At 45.7% G+C, this 16,088-nt stretch overlaps 1 protein-coding gene across 9 annotated transcripts in view; it reads right to left on the bottom strand.

Annotated features, from left to right (window-relative positions):
• Window positions 1-6: 6 nt before the first annotated feature.
• SCN8A (sodium voltage-gated channel alpha subunit 8) overlaps window positions 7-16,088 on the bottom strand; it is a 122,122-nt gene continuing 106,040 nt past the window's right edge. For 8 of the 9 annotated variants that reach the window (XM_082350524.1, XM_082350523.1, XM_082350525.1 and 5 more), the window contains 5 exons: window positions 14,640-14,693; window positions 13,989-14,126; window positions 12,872-12,976; window positions 9,621-9,891; window positions 7-6,594 (listed from right to left, as the gene is read on the bottom strand). In XM_082350524.1, the coding sequence (XP_082206650.1) occupies window positions 5,447-6,594; window positions 9,621-9,891; window positions 12,872-12,976; window positions 13,989-14,126; window positions 14,640-14,693 (1,716 nt within the window). In that variant the 3' untranslated portion in view covers window positions 7-5,446. The remainder of the gene's footprint in view (window positions 6,595-9,620; window positions 9,892-12,871; window positions 12,977-13,988; window positions 14,127-14,639; window positions 14,694-16,088) is intronic. The other variant, XM_082350519.1, reaches the window with a different exon arrangement.

Below are 16,088 nucleotides of genomic sequence, written 5' to 3'. Positions count from 1 at the left end.
ACAAGATTGACGTAACCCTTTATTGCAAATTCTAAAGTAAAAAGATGTACAGTACAAAGTAAAATTGAAATTTCAGACTATAAACTTCCGATCCTCTTATACATTCTCATTTCTCAAGCATTTCTGCCATTTCCGCATAAACGGAACAGGGAACAAGTCGAGGGGGTGAGGGAAGGAGATACAGCAAGGGAAAAAAATTAAGTGTCTGGAATAATCACAAACCCCAGAAGCAAGTGAAAGGAAAGACATTTTCTCGACCTGCTGTCCTGGTGATGAGAAGCGGGGGTGGTTGGAGCAGTGCAGTTTAAAATGGCTCTCAGAATAGCAGCATTTATGGTACCATTTCATCTTCCATAAGTCCAAATAATACTTTGCCCTTCCCTAGTGCCTTTGCCTCTGTATCTCAAAAACACTTTACAAAACATTTAGTTAAAGCCTCACAACACCCCTGTGAGGTAGGTCAGTATTATTATCCCCATTTTACAGATGGGGAAACTGAGGCACAGAGAGGTTAAGTGACTTGCCCAAGGCCACACAGCGAGTCAGTGGTCGAGCTGGGGATGGAACACAGGAGTTCTGTCCCTTTTCTGGAACCACTGGACCACGCTCCCCTTTACCTATATACATTCTTCACACACACACACACCACACGTGCACACCCGCCCACCCCACCCCACTTAGCCTCTATGTACAGCAAACAGCAGTGGGGGGCAGGGGTAGGGGGTGCCTCAGGAGCGTTTTGACAGAGGAAATCTTGGTACTCTTGGAAGGGGAATCCAAGAAAGCACAATGCTGAGCCACAGCACAGACTGTGCAAACCTCGGGCCCCTCCGAACCCAGACTTCTTCTTCCCTCCTGATGTCCCCCTGGCTGGCTAGTTGCAGCCGATTCTTTAGGGGGTGGGGGTACCTGAAAATGAACGAAGCTTTTTGCAAAACTTTGGGCAACATCTGAGAAAAGAAAGAGGCATCATCACAGAAGATGCCCAGGACTCAAGTCATAAAGTCCTAACCCATGGCAATCTCACCTCCACAGCAGGCCTGGAGGCGGGGGGCCGAGGGGAGGAGGATGGGGACTGACCTACCAGCCATCTCTCTCCAGAGTGGAGCTACTGGAGCGGACTAGAGTGGGCACTTCAAAATCCTCCTGAGTGTTCCTGGACTGGGAGACACGGCCTAGAGAGGGATGTCCCCAAAGCCGGGCAGGGTGAGGGAAGGGGAGGGGCACCCCCCTTCCCTGCCGAATGCGAATGGAGAGCAGCCCTAGTCTGCTGGTTTGCCGCTGGGGCTGGTGGAGGGCAGGGCCCAGCATTAGCTAGCAGAGGGGAGGCTGCTGGGCGTCGTGCTCGCCCGAGCTTTGGGGCGTTGGGACAGTTTTTTTCTTAAAAAACGTGAAAAAGGCAGAAGTAAGGCCAGCCCGGCTGGGTTGGCTGACAGCCTCTCTGGGGGCTCTGCCAGGGGGACCGATGAGGAAGGGGTTTCATGGGCCTTGAAGCACTGGCCCAGTAGTGGGAGGAATGCCACATGCAATGGGTGACTGGGGATCTGGGTGGGGGGGACGGACAGGACCTTGCTTTTCTCTCCAATCTCTACTTTTTAGCCAGAACTTTGCAGGTAAACCCTCTGATTTCTCTCCCTTCCATTCCCCTCCTTTCCCCAAATGTGCTGAAGTCCCAATTCCCAGACCCCTCCCAGGAATCAAAAATTGGGAGAGTCAAGCAACAAACGCACACCAAGACAGGCTTCCCTTGTACAGTAAAAAGGGTCATTTTTATTTTGTTTCCTTTTGGCTTATAGTAGTGATGTACTTTTTATCACGTCTCGTTTAGAGCAGTGCTGGCCTCCATGCGTTCACTAATACACTAGTCTTCACTATTGGTCTTTTACAAGCTTACATTGGTTGCGGCGAAAAATAAAAGAACTCTGGGCACTGTCGTTCCAGGGGCTTTGACTGGGAGTTTCTGTTAATCTCTCCTCAGCCAACTTCTGATGCCAAGAGTGGCTCATTCAGAGAGGGATGGGAGCAGGTCCGCTGACTTGGGAAGTTTATCCTGCTCTCGCCCTCTGCTTTAAATTACGGAGTCTCCTCATCCTAAGCAACATGGAGGTTAAGGAAAGAAGAGGGGAAAGTGTTTTTCACACACAAGCCAGCAACCGTGTCAGCTGCTGCTCAGTGGCTTTGGCTCTGCGTTTTAAATTAACAGCATCACATGTCTTTTTGCTTTTTGTCCTTTTTTAAAGGTGGATTGTGAAGTATAAATACTGCACCAAGGACCTGGCTACAAAAAATAAATATTTATATTGTATTTATATATCTATATATATATATGTGCAGTGATACTGTGGCTGCTGCTGCTTCTTGATTGGCTTCGTTAATATTTGGCAAAGCGTTGCCACTTACCCACTCGGTGAAGACGTAGAAGAACGTCATCACTGACTCTTTGAGTTCAATGCCTGTTAACTGCGGGTGTCAACTGCTGGTGATGGTGTCACTTACTACCAAAGAAGTGTGGAGCAGGGCGGGTGATGGCGAGAGCGCGTGAGCGAGTGGGTGGGTAGAGGGGCGATGGGAGAGGGGAAAGAAGGTGGGAAAAGGTTAAAAAAAAAAAGTGAAACTTCAAATAGAGTGGAGGTGGCTTCTTCCCTATGAAGCTGGCTGATGGGTGTCAGATACCAAGGCCCGTGTGTGTCACTGAGGAGATAACCCGCTGGGTGGGGACCAGGGTCTGGGGGAGGAAAAGGGTCAGAGCTCAGAAAAATCTCATTAATATGCTCTAGTAGCTTAATGACATCACTAGCACGAGCACTTAGAGGACGGAGCGGGATCTTATAGTTCTGTTGCCCATCTCAAGACCTAAGAACAAGAACGATTATGAAGTTTAGCCAAATCTTGCATAGAAGTGGTTAGAATTTATTGCACATTGGAACAAAAATATATATATTTTTTGTTGTTTTGGAAAAGACCATTAGCAATAAAAAATTTTTTGTCTGTCTGTCTGGTTTGGGGATGTACATTGGCTGACAGCATCTAAGTTCTAAGAAGAAAGAAAAGTATAAAAAATAAAAATAAACATGACAATGGCATAAGCCAGAAGCCATTTCCTATTTAATAAGTTAATAATTTGTATTTACAAAAAGGCATGCCAATAAAATAAAATGATATATTACAGTATTTATAATTCTCTTAAAAAGAATAACCACACGTCAGCTTCTGTTTTGTGCTGTTTACGATGTAGCCTGCCCACGTTACTATACATTCATCCTAGCAGTTAGCAGGGTCACCGAGAAAAACGCCTTCCCAACCTGGTATCAGGTGTAGTACAAAAAGTACTACGGACGATGCCGCAGAAGCAGGCCTATGAAACCTGGACAGAGTTTCTAATGGTCCAACAAGATAGAAAGCTCTGCTTACTGACTTGCTGTGGTTTGTTCTACACAAAACTAGTCAGGTGGACTGTGAAATTACATCCAAAGTGCTTCTACTGCAAGGCAGATTGGTGTGTCTGATCATGGGTTGTTTTTCTCCCTCCATTTTATGGTTCAGGAAGAATTTATTTTGATTTGGTTTGCATGCTGAAGTCTCTCCTCACTCTTTGTATCGACTTCCTGACACATTCAACTGCAGCATCTTAGCTCTGAAATCGAGTCATCAGATGAGAAACCCCTGGACTAAAAACTGTCTTCCCTGAAGCGGGAGACGGACGGAAGCTATGACACTCCCCCGCAAAGCCACCCTCCGATGACAACGGGCAGGTCTCTAAGTAGATGGCAAAACTGGCCGAAAGGGAAGGTGCTGGGGGAAGCTGGAACTTCTTAAGAATTCATATTAAGTCGCTTTCTCATGAGAACCAATGCAATAAAGAAACCAAGTGGGCTGGGTTCAGAGGCGGCTCCATCTCTACTGAGGTCCCACCAGTGACTATTTATTCTAATAATAAATGAAAGAAACCACAGCTGTAGCTCCAGTGCTGTGGCCCTCACCCACCTCTGTGGGTAAAGGAAGCCCCGCTTGGTGGAAAAATGTGATGGAGGCAGGAGGAACCATGCGGTGTGTCAGCTTGTGACAACCCCTCTGTAGAAGAGAGGCCTGTTCAGAATATCTGAACCCCTCTCCACATGGACCCAAGCCCAGAGAAAGCCACAATGCAGAAGGACATGATACTGATGAAGTGAGCACCCCTTTACCCCCAACGAAAGGTTGTTTTAAGTTCCCCCAAATGACCCTCTAGAGATAACATGCTACTTTGAATAGCACTTTTATCTCTACCCCAAAAAAAGTCAGTTCTCCAGTATGAAGGCTAAACAATCATCATAAATATTGCAAGATAAAAATGAAAAAAATTTTTTTTGATTTTTGTTTTTAGCCCTAGGATTTGGTTTTACAGTGACGTTAATACAAGCCATTCGAGATCAAAATTTCCCCAGGTATGGGACACAGAGCAGCATTAAATAGTTCATCTTTCAAAATGTGCAACAATGGCTGTATGTTAGAGATGTCTGTTAAACATATACACACAACGGATCCATCTGCTTGTTGGACTGGGTTTGTTTTTTGTTGGTGGTGGTAGTCAGTTGGTTGGTTATGTTTCCCTACCCGGAAGGTGTACGAAAGACTTCTAAGAATTCAGAAAGAATTGCAGCGGGTATGGAACGCTTACCATTTTTTTCCTCCAAATACAGTGAACGGTGCAGGGCTGGGTCCTGTCCAAAGGCTGACCCAGTGCAGGGGACAGGATTAGTAGTGTCCTGTGGTGTACGGTTCTCATGCATGACTTCTGATCACGGCATGCCATCATGCAAATCATTTCTACGCATTGAACGAGCACAATGTTTGGAATTGGCCTGAGCAAGTCCTCCTCAGCCTGAAGAAACCTGATTGTTTTCCCCCACCCATCTCCAAACCACGTGAAGCCCATGTGGAGAAGATGCGGCTTATGTCAAAGAAACTGACAATTAAATGACATGGGCTAAATGTGAGTGTGTGTGTTTTTTCTTTTTGCTGCTTAGCCTAACTAATGTAAGAATGCAAATAGTGTTTGCATGAACAAACAAACTTTTAAACTGATGCTTTCTGCTTCTGAGAATCAACAGAATGAAAAAATAAAATCCATTTGGCTGCAACGGAAATACACTGGTCCCGGCAGCCTCGCCTCTGTTTTTGTATCCTGTTAGTTTTGTCCTAAGTTGCATTGACTGATGTGGAACATGCAGTAACCACCTGCCCAAGCATTAGAAAATCTGTGAGTCCAGGGAGCAGGGTCCTTTGCCCTTGGCAGGTCACTGCTCGAGATGCAACCGTGTTACATGGTAAGCAGACTACGTTTGGTATAGATCTTCGGGTTAAAGTGTCTCCACAGCTGTTCTGCATTGATAATATTCAGGAAGTTTGTAAACAATCTTTCACTTGCAAGTTTTAAATCTGTACAGTGTTTAATTTTTGCTTTCCTCTAACACTTGGATTCTCTGACCTCTTTTTGTCTTTTGGCTCTTTCCCTTCTTCCTTCCTCTGCCCGTTGCTGTTTCTCCTTCTCGGGTTTAGTTACACTGTCATAGGATGGGAGGGAGGCTGTAGAAGGGGTGCTCTCTTTTTTCTCCAGGTGGGTGCCTCCATTCTCCAGCTTACTGGAAGTTGTCTTTTTGCAAATGAAGCCCCGCCTTGCTAAATGTCCCCGGTAGGCGCGCTGCAGGACCACTGCTGACACCTCTTCCTGCTTGCGCCGCAGCGTGGTCGTGATTGGCTCGTAAGACATTTTGGAAGGATTGGATGCCACGAACCTCTCCTCCATCTGCTGCCGAAGGATGTCCAACTCTCCGCTGTCTCCCAGGACCCGCTTGGTGAAGGCAAAAAGGACGTCCAAGCAGTGGATGCGATCCCCGCTGACCATTGGTAGATCCATGGCAATGAGCTCTATGGTGTTGGGCTTGGGCACTCGGAGAGGATGCTCCAAGGCATCTGCAAAGTCTGCCAGCTTACTATACTCGATGAACTGGGTGGCATCGGGGTCGAACTTCTCCCAGATCTCATAGAAGGTCTCAAAGTCATCCTCACTCAGAGGGTCTGCACTTTCCTCCGTGGCTACGCTGAAGTTCTCCAAGATGATGGCAATGTACATGTTCACCACGATCAGGAAGGAGACGATGATGTAGCTCACAAAGAAGAAGATGCCCACTGAGGGGTTCCCGCAGTCCCCTTTAAAGCCACTCCCTGGGTGTTCCTTATCCAGACTGCAGTCGGGGGGGCGGTTTAGGATGGGCAGCAGCAGGCCGTCCCAACCGGCCGAGGTTGTGATCTGAAATAGGCAGATCATGCTGTTGCCGAATGTCTCAAAGTTGAACATGTCATCAATGCCAGCCTCGTGCTTTACATATGCAAAATTGGACATCCCAAAGATGGAGAAGATGAACATGACCAGGAAGAGCAGAAGGCCGATGTTGAACAGAGCAGGTAAGGACATCATTAAGGCAAAGAGCAGGGTACGAATCCCTTTGGCGCCTTTGATCAGACGCAAGATGCGCCCAATACGGGCCAATCGGATGACTCGGAACAGGGTTGGGGAAACAAAGTATTTCTCAATTATATCAGCCAGGAACATTCCTAAGAAGAGGAATAGAAGATATGTTACTGAGATTGGAGATGCGCTTTCTCTTTACTTACGTCACCTGGCACTATGGAGCCCTTAACTTCAAAGGACTTTACAGAATGAGTACCTTACTATTCAATCTGAACCCTCATAATAAAAAATTTTCTCAAAAGAAAATCGCATGTCTCAAACATATAGAGAAGCAGAGAAAACAAGAAAATAGACACCTAGGTACCTAACACCCAGATACCAAATTTGCTTCCACTCATCACCCCCAGAAGCAACCACTATCCTGCAGATGACATGTATCACCCCAGTGTCTTCGTAATTTTGCTATGTATGAACCCATAAATAATACATAGGTAGCAGCCTACTATGTTTAAGGAATTATACCATATTTCTCTTTCTAGATCTCTAACTTGCTTTTGAGACGTAACATGTTTGTGAGATTGATCTCTGGTGTTAAATTCATTTTTTTTCAGATTTGTCCATGCACAACTTTCTGAGGTGTTATGGATTCTTCTCCAAAGTGCTATCAAAATACCACATCCACAAACAGTGATTGAGAAGTCCTGGCTCCACCCCGTAACTTCACTACCCTCTGGCTGTGAAGTCTTAGTCCGCTAATGCCACTAATTCTCAGGGCATCTTCTTCCTGGCTCTGAAAAGATATTTTTGGTTCTCATTGCCCCATGTTCCTACCCTACCAAACTAGCCTACAAACTAAAGGGATCTCTCGGGAGTAGTTTTCAACTCAAGAGCTTCTAGATTTTTGTTTAAAGCCATCAATCAAAAACCAGTATCACCAGGTAAAAATATCCAGACGTTAATAGGATATAAAAGTAGAGGGTGAAACGCACATCAGAGGGCCTTTTTCTGTTCACATTCATCCAGGGGTCCACTTCCACCAGACCACTTGCCTTTAAAACTAAAGAGCGATAACGGGAGCCCAGTGAGGGGACACAGAAGGAAGAGATGAAAAGGTTGGGAGACGACAGCTGAAGGCATGGCAGTGACACCACGTGCTCTTCCTTCAGTGTCTTCTCTTGCTGTCGAGGCCCCCACGAGAGAGTGTGAGCACATCTTCATTTAAATAAAGAAATATCTTCCAACCATAAGGATTCATAAATATTGGGGTAGTGAACTGCAGGTGTTAAGGTTTTAAGCTATGAATCTTAACTTTCAGCTTTCAAGAAAATCTCTACTTCAGCCAGGACTCAAGATGATTTCTCAGCTCTCCTCTTTTTACTTCTCAATTAAGTCATAACCAGTGACCATAAGAAGTCAGGTAATGTACGAAATACTTGCATTCTGTACATGGTGGGCAAGTAAGGCTTCAGAGAGGAGATGATGCCTCAGTAAGGTTCTGTAGGATGAATGTGTATTTGTGCCCAGAGAAAAGGGGAGAGAGGTGGGCAGACAGCGATCCAGGCAGTGGGGTCAACATTTAAGGGGTCCTCCAGGAGGTTCCAGGGAGAGTTTTACCCAAACTCCTCTTAATTTAAAAAGATTTTTTCTAACTTTTGTTTCTGAACAGATTAATGACATTAAAAAAAAATCCCAATTATCCGAAGAAACTCTTCTTCTTCCTTATTTTCAAGTACCATCTGAGAATAGGGGGCATGGTTTCGTCTGTGGGTTTTCCATCCCACTTAGTGATGGGTGGGCAGAAAAAGTTTAAGAAACGTGGACAAGGGTAGCATGGTCCAAAGTGTGTTTCGTGGGAGGTTAGGAGTGCAGAGCTGAGGCCAGGGGGCTGGGCTCGCTCGCTTACCAGTTGCAGGTCTCAGTAACTGCTCTGTGCCTTCGTTCCTCATGATACTTACAGGGCTGTTGTGAGGGTTACATGAATTAAAACATGTAAAGCACTTAGAATGGTGACCGGCACATAGTATGTTCCATTAAACTCTTAGAAACATTATTATTACTTGAAAACAGGGTGTTCTGATTGAATAAAGGTGGGATGATGTGTGAAACAGAATTCTTTACTCCAAGACTTTCAAGAGCCTCCTGTAGGCTAACGTGCCTTGTGACCCTCCAAAGGGAAATTCAATGTATTGTACAGTGTTGCCCAAAGTAACTTCATCATGGGATTCTTTTCTTGGGGAGAAATGTATGAGATTAGTCAACACATTTTTGGACACGCTGCTCTGGACGACAGAACTAGAAAGTGGGAGCACAGCTGCCTTCTGGTGGCCATGGTCACCACCTTGCTAAACCAGCTCTGGAGTTGGTTCCCTGGGTCTCGGGCACTCTACCTCTGCTAGCATAAGTCAGTCAAACCCACCTGGAACCAAGGTAGTGTTTCACCATTCGAGATGCCTTTTAGGAAGGCAAGGAAATTTGGGCGAGGGCGATCAATAGGACAGCATTTCTGCTGCCTGCCAGGACATCAGCCCTTCCAGGCCCTCAGGGTGACGCAAATGCCACACAGTCACTGTTTAAAACCAACCTGAGTTCTGCCTCTGCCACCTCCTAACTGAGTGACCCTGGACATCTTCACAGCAAAGATAGAAAAATACCTTGCTTCCTGGGCTGTCATAAGGATCAAATGAGATAACACAAGTGAAGAAACTCTCCAACTACTTGGCACCATAAAACCTTAGTAAATGAGCGTTGCCATCAGCAGCAGTGCTGTCACTGCCGTCGCCACCAGAATGTTCCTCATTAATATCCAACTTAACAATCTCTTACCAGGCCTTTTTCCACTTTATACTGCTATTGTAGCCAGATTTTAAAATATATTTCTTTTTCCTTACCTGTTAGAATGTAAACTCTTTGAAAGCAAGAACCAAATCTAATCTTTTCCCCCTCTTCAGCCACAAAATTTACAATCCAAGACTACTATGAAGACTCGTAGAAACTTGCTGACCCATATCAGCAATTTGGGGCTGGCCCACAAGTTGACTTGGAGTCCCCCATGGGTGTAACCCGAGAGTAACCTGCCTGCCCTTCGGCCCTGTGTCATTCGTTGCACTCCCCGGAATCCCATCCTCAGGGCCAGTCAGGTCCCTTTCCCCTCCTCGCCTGCCCCACTCACCCACAATGGAGAGGATGACCACCACGAAGTCGAAGATGTTCCAGCCAATGGTGAAGTAGTAGTGCCTCAAGGCAAACATTTTGAGCACACACTCACAGGTGAAGAAGATGACAAAGACCAGGTTAATCCAGTAGAGAATGTTCTCCATCTGCTTGCTCTGTGTATCTGTCTCCACCATCATTGTCACCATGTTAAGGCAGATGAGCATCATGATAACAATGTCAAAGGCTTGTTGAGTGACAAAATCAAAGATGATACCTTGGATTTTGTTCTGGGTGGAGAGGGAGGGAGGAAGACAGAAAAGGCTTCATGAAAACCTTCCCCAGCAGACTGTGGGAGCTGCCATCCTGTTAATCGAAGTTCTCTTTGCTTTCTTTGCTGGAATACTGGCCAGCTCTCTGCTGCTGCTCTAGCAGGATATCAGGAGCATGGACAAAGACCAACGTCAACATTCCCTCACCAAGAGTTTTCTAAAATTGCCACTCTTCTCTTTGTGTCTGTGCCATCACACGTTTCTGGGTGTCTTCCTACCTCTCCAGCTGCTCCATTTTAGTCTCATTTGCCAGCCATTTCTTCTCTTAATCTCTTCTTCCTCCCTTGGAGAGCTCACCTACCATCTATTCCTACCGTTCACATATTACCTAGGCACTTCAGTTTCCTAAGTGTTTTCTTCTCCAGCCCGTATCTTTCCTCTGAACTCCTGGGTTGCTTGCTTGATATCACTCCTGGATGACTCATAAGCATCTACAAGCTCAACAAGTCCAAAGCAGAGCTACCTCCTTTCCTCTGCCCCTCTCCCAACTTGCTCTTCTCTCACCGCGATTACTTATCCAGTCTCTAAGCCAGAAATCTGAGGGTCATTCCTGCTCTTCCCTCTCCCTCATCCCCCATCTAACCCACTGCAGGTCCTGTGGATTCTTCCTTGAATTCATTCATTCCATTTCTGCTGCCCTCCTCTAACTAAGCCACCATCATCTTCCCTTTTGGGCTTCTAGAAGGGTCTCCTGACTGGTCTTCCTGCTTCCTCTCTTGCCCTCATCCAATGCAGTCTCCACACAGGAGCAAGTGTGATTATTTAAAAACATAAATGGATCACATCACTCTCCTACTTAAAATCGCTCACTAGTTTCTCATTGGACTTGTAACAAAATTCCTATGGTTAACCTGACTTCAAAATGCCTTTCACAGTCCGATCCTGCTCACCTCACACCCCCTCCTCTGGTTCATCACCACCTGGCCATACTAGTGTTTCCTGCTTTTAGGGCCTCATTTGCTTTTCCGGGATTCCTTTCCCCAGCATTTTGGCTCCGTCTCATCCACTCAAATAGACCCGCCGTAGTGAGGCTTCTCCCACGACTTTGTTAAAGGAGACCCCCCCCCCCCCAGCCCAGGCCTCCATTATTTTCTGTCATGGCCCTTCAGTTAATTTTTTTCTCACAACACTCTACATTTAATTTAATTAATTAATTTATTTGATGCGGACCATTTTTAAAGTCTTCATTGAATTTGTTACAATATTGCTTCTGTTTTTTTTTTTTAACGTTTCTGGGTTTTGGGCCGCGAGGCATGTGGGATCTTAGCTCCCCGGCCAGGGACTGAACCCGCACCCCCTGCATTGGAAGGCGAAGTCTTAACCACCGGACCGCCAGGGAAGTCCCTGCATTTTATAATAGCTATTCACTTACTTATTTATTATCTATATCCCCACTACACTGTAAGCTCCATGATTGTGTTGTCTAAATTTGTTCATCACTTTTTGCCTAGTGCCTGGTACACAGTAGGAGATCTGTAACTATTTGCGGAATAAGTCTTTATTAATGCTTCCTACCACACTGAGCGTTTATATTTTAGTGTGGAAGAAAATACGCTCAGGTTCCCACGTGCAAAGTACTGAACAGAACCTTAGAAATGGCAATCCTCCTGCATTCCCTCTGATCACATTTCTATCAAAGTGGAAACTATCATCAAGGAAATATAAAAAATGTTCTCTTTCTTAAGATCTCCCTGATATTTTAGATACCTAGGCACTTGAGCTCATGCTTATTTTCAGGATTACTTAACTTGGTGGTTTTCAAACTGTTCCACAAAGCCCTAGGGTTTCCTCTCCCTCAGAAGTTGGTGAGGGGGTATGCCAGGAACAGGGCGTGTGGGGTTAAGTCAGGAAAATGGTCTGGGACTCCCACTCTTGATTCAAACAAAGTAGCTTCACTTTCATTTTTATAAATTAGGTTGCCAGGTAAGCTTTTAAGAGTTCTGCTGTAGTGTTGTTGTTGTTTTAAATAAAAAGTTACTTTATTTATTTATTTATTTTTGGCCACGCCGCACGGCTTGTGGGATCTTAGTTCCCCAACCATGGATCGAACCCGGGGCCCCGGCAGTGGTAGCACGGAGTCCTAACTACTGGACCGCCAGGGAATTCCCTAAAAAGTTACTTTAAATAAAAGTTACATAAAAAGGAACTTTGAGCGTGGCTTTTGGGGGTCATGTCCCACTCAGCGGGATGTATGGCTTCAGGAGCACAGCGTCTCCTTCTCTGAAGCAAGAGAACCACCACCAACACAGGGTCAAGCAGAATCCCAGTCTCCAAATCTGTTTTACAAAAGGCTCAGTTCAAGGGGGGAAATCAGGCCACAGACTCTCCTAGCTTCACCCTCTCCTGCTCCCACAGATAACCAGAAAGAGGCATTAGCTTAGCTTTCAGGCACATCCTTGCAAAAGACTTACTTGTTAAGCAGAGAGCTGAGAAAATAATGACCAAATCCTATCTTGTACTGGTAGGAAAGAAATCAGCTTTCATTTCACTTTCCTTTGTTAATTTTTAGTGGGTCTCTTAAAACATCACTCTACCAGGGTCACAGCCAATGTGGTCAACATGCCGATTCTCTGCTGCTGCCCAAGGATGCCTCAGAGGAAAGGTCAGGTGCAAATGCAAAAGCCGTCCCATACCTTAACCCCTGTTCTTCTGCCATCTTCCTCAGATCTTCTGCCGTCTTCCTCAGATCCCTGCTTGCGGGATCTTAGTTCCCCGACCGGGGATTGAACCCGGGCCCTCGGCAGTGAAAGCACAGAGTCCTAACCAATGGATGGCCAGCGAATTCCCTTCCTCAGATCTTTTGGATGGGACAGCGAGGAGAGGATTGGAGGGCACAGGCCGCCCATCATCTGCCCCTTTCCTCCCTCTGCAGTAACTCTAGCCGTGTCTTTTTCCATATGGGGCCTCACTCTGCCCTGGGCCTGCACAATGCACTCACCAGGGGGCGGGGGATGGGTTTCTGTGGTTTCTTTGAGCCCAGCTTTTTCATGGCATTGTAGTACTTCTTCTGTTCTTCGGTCATGAAGATGTCTTGACCTCCAAAGTAAAGGAGGGAAAAAGAGAACGTGCAATTACAACTGGCTTTCACATGCTACAGGTTTGGACCTAAGGTGCAACCCTGAGAACCGAGGGGGATCAACCCCCTTTACTTTCCAGAGGTCAGTTTAGCTAATGGTTGTCCCAGAGTGAGGTAGACCTGGGACAACTAATCTAATTCGAAGAGATACCTTTGTTTTCAGCTTGGGATTTCTGAGACCTGCTAGGGGCTAGGAAGGAAAGAAGGAAGGAAAGAAGGAAGGAAATGGACTAACAGACCCCCAGGGAAGGATAAACTTGAGAGCCATGACTCTAAACACATCTTCATAAATTTTGGGGGGCCTGCTTTCCTGACACAATTCTCAAAAAAGCATTTTAAAATGAAAGGATTTTCAAGTCCTGGCTAATGGCCCATTCATTTCTGACAATATTAAAACTTTAGAAATCTTGGTGGGAGCAAACAATTTGGGAAGTTCCTTGGAGTTTGTTGGGACAGGCTTGATTTATAAAATGGATGACAAGAGTAATCTTATTTGTTTTGGAAAAATTGTTAACGATCTGGGACAAGTAAAGGAAGTGAGCTTTCCAAGGTTGATCTCTCAAATCCCAATGTGCTGGTGGTACCAGGGATTAACATAGATAATGACAAGTCGAGACAATTTCTACTTCTCACTCAAACTATTCATCTGCTGCTTTCCTTTTCAGCTGTCACTAGACCCTCTCTGACCCTACCTCCCTCTGGTGGGAGGCCAAACCTAGTAAAAAGCCTCAGGAATTGCTAGTAAATTTGGTACTAGTAAATTGCTAGTTTGGTCTAGTAAATGTGGTAAACCGCACACTGCAAAATCCAGCAGAACAGAACGAGCTGGTTGGGACTAATGTACAGTGGGGCCAGTGCCACAGTGAGATGATGATACGGATTTTAGAGAAAGAGAGGCATTTCTCTCTAGAGAGAGGGACAGAAGTGCCTCTCATCTGGGTTGACCTCCGGCCACGGGCAATGTGGGGAGGAGACCTATCTTTTTCTTTTGTTGATTGAAGTTATCAATGATGACACCAATGAACAGGTTCAGGGTGAAGAAGGAGCCGAAGATGATGAAGATGACAAAGTAGATGTACATGTAGATGTTGTCCTCATACTTAGGCTGCTCATCAGGCTGTCAAAGGACAGGAGAAAAAAAAAAAGAGAGTCAGCTCCTAGCTTGGGGGTCAGGTGGGGGATTCCGACATGCCAAGGCCGTCAGCCCCGCTGACCGCTTGAGCTGCTGAGCCAGCTGGGGTAGGGGAGCCCTAGGTTCTCTCTGCCTGTCTCCTTCTCCACACTGGCAGGTCCTGCCCTGAGAAGGCATTATGCCTTCCATGACGTATGTGAAGAATATGCAAATCGTGAGGCGAGGGGGGAGGGGAGGGCTGTCTGCTAGGAGCCACACTCATTTCAAATCAGCACTGAAGAGCAGACAGCTCCATGAGGGCCAGGTGAAAACCAACAGCCTCACCATCTGGAGCCACTGTAAGAGAGTGATGACTCCCTGAGAGGAGGAAAGTGATCTGTAATCAGTGAGACAGGCAAAACATGTTCTAACCCTCTCTCTCTTTCTTGATGAGCTCCACCATGCTGCTTGCTTTCTAACCATTTAAGAAGGTTGTGGTTTCACCAGGTATAACCTTACCTTTCGGGAATCTACAGCTGCATACATGATGTCCATCCAGCCTTTGAAGGTTGCCTGGCAAACAGAGTCAGTCATTAGACTGTGCCTGTGAGGGGGTGGGCGGGAGTCTGGGCAGGGTCCCAAAGGCAGGCTTAGATTCAGCGAGAACACAAGTCAGGGAGTTTGGGTGCAGCCTCACGTGGACACAGAATTTTCTGTTTGTTAATACAGGTCCCAAGGGAGCTTTGTCTAAGTCCCTGAATATAACATCAAAGATTGGCAGAGAAACACGTTGACGGTGGTAACTGGATCAATACTTTTACAAAAGGTCTTTAAAATGGGTCTGAGAAGGTCGCCTAAAGCTAGGGCAAACTCATATTTATGAGTGGCAGGAATCTACTGAGTTTACTTAGAACTTAGCCCTCCATGAAGGAGTCATTTTTTTAAAAAGGTGTTAAACAAGCAATGGGGGGGGGGTCTGAAAAATTAATAGCTGCATTAAAAAAAAACAAGGTCAGAACTTTCCCCCTAAGATACACGTTTAGCCTATGGTAGTGGCCACACTGGCTTCATCCTAGGCAGCCCCTTCCCGATTCTCCCACTATACCGAACCTGATTTTGGAAACTAATACGGGTAACCAGTTTAACAGCCTCCATGTTTTCCTTTCGTTCTCTGTTTTACTTACTCAACCAGATTCTAAGTTTTTTCAGGGCCCGGGCAGTTCTTTATTCATCTGATGGCCCTGGTACTGCCCAAGCACAGTGCCTTGCATGTGGTGGGGACTCAATACAATGTTTGGCTGGCTGATGTGCACTGGTTTCCTGGAGCTGCTCCAATTTAGGTTCAATCTGTGGGTCCAATTTCTTGAACTGGGAGAGAACAGCTAAAGAGCTCTGGAGTGGGATAAACCACTGCTCATCCCATTAATTCCTACAAGCTAACAGTAAGTGCTTACTATACACAAGGCCGAGTTGAGAGCTTCACCTGCATTATCACATTTAATACTCCCAACAACTCTATGACATAGGGACAGTTGTAATAGTAACAAAGAAACATAATAGCAAATACCATTAATTAAGCACTGCTATGTGCCAGGCATTATGCTAAGAAATGTTAATAAATTATCATGAATCCTCTTAACTACCATGCAAGGTATTATTACTCAAATTTAACAGATGAAGAAATAGACTCAGAGAGGTTTAGTAATTTGTCCAAAGTTACATAGCCAATAAATACCAGAGTGTGTGGCTCAAACCTACATCTGTTTGAGTCCAAAGACTAGGAGCTTTCATTGTACTCTACTGCCTTGTCAAACACTCCAAAAAATCGACCAGACAGAAAGAGAAAACTAGACGTGATGGAATGCTTCATTGTTTACTGTGATACATTAACTTGAGACCTTTCTCTGGGGTTGAGCTGACATGAGTAGCGGCATCATAGCACCGTCACATTGTCATATTTAGTTAACT

The sequence above is a fragment of the Balaenoptera borealis genome, assembly GCF_965194805.1.
Source record: "Balaenoptera borealis genome assembly, chromosome: 13".
Taxonomy (NCBI): Eukaryota; Metazoa; Chordata; class Mammalia; order Artiodactyla; family Balaenopteridae; genus Balaenoptera; species Balaenoptera borealis.
Note: the sequence above shows the minus strand (reverse complement) of the source record. Positions and strands in the feature narration are given on the sequence as shown.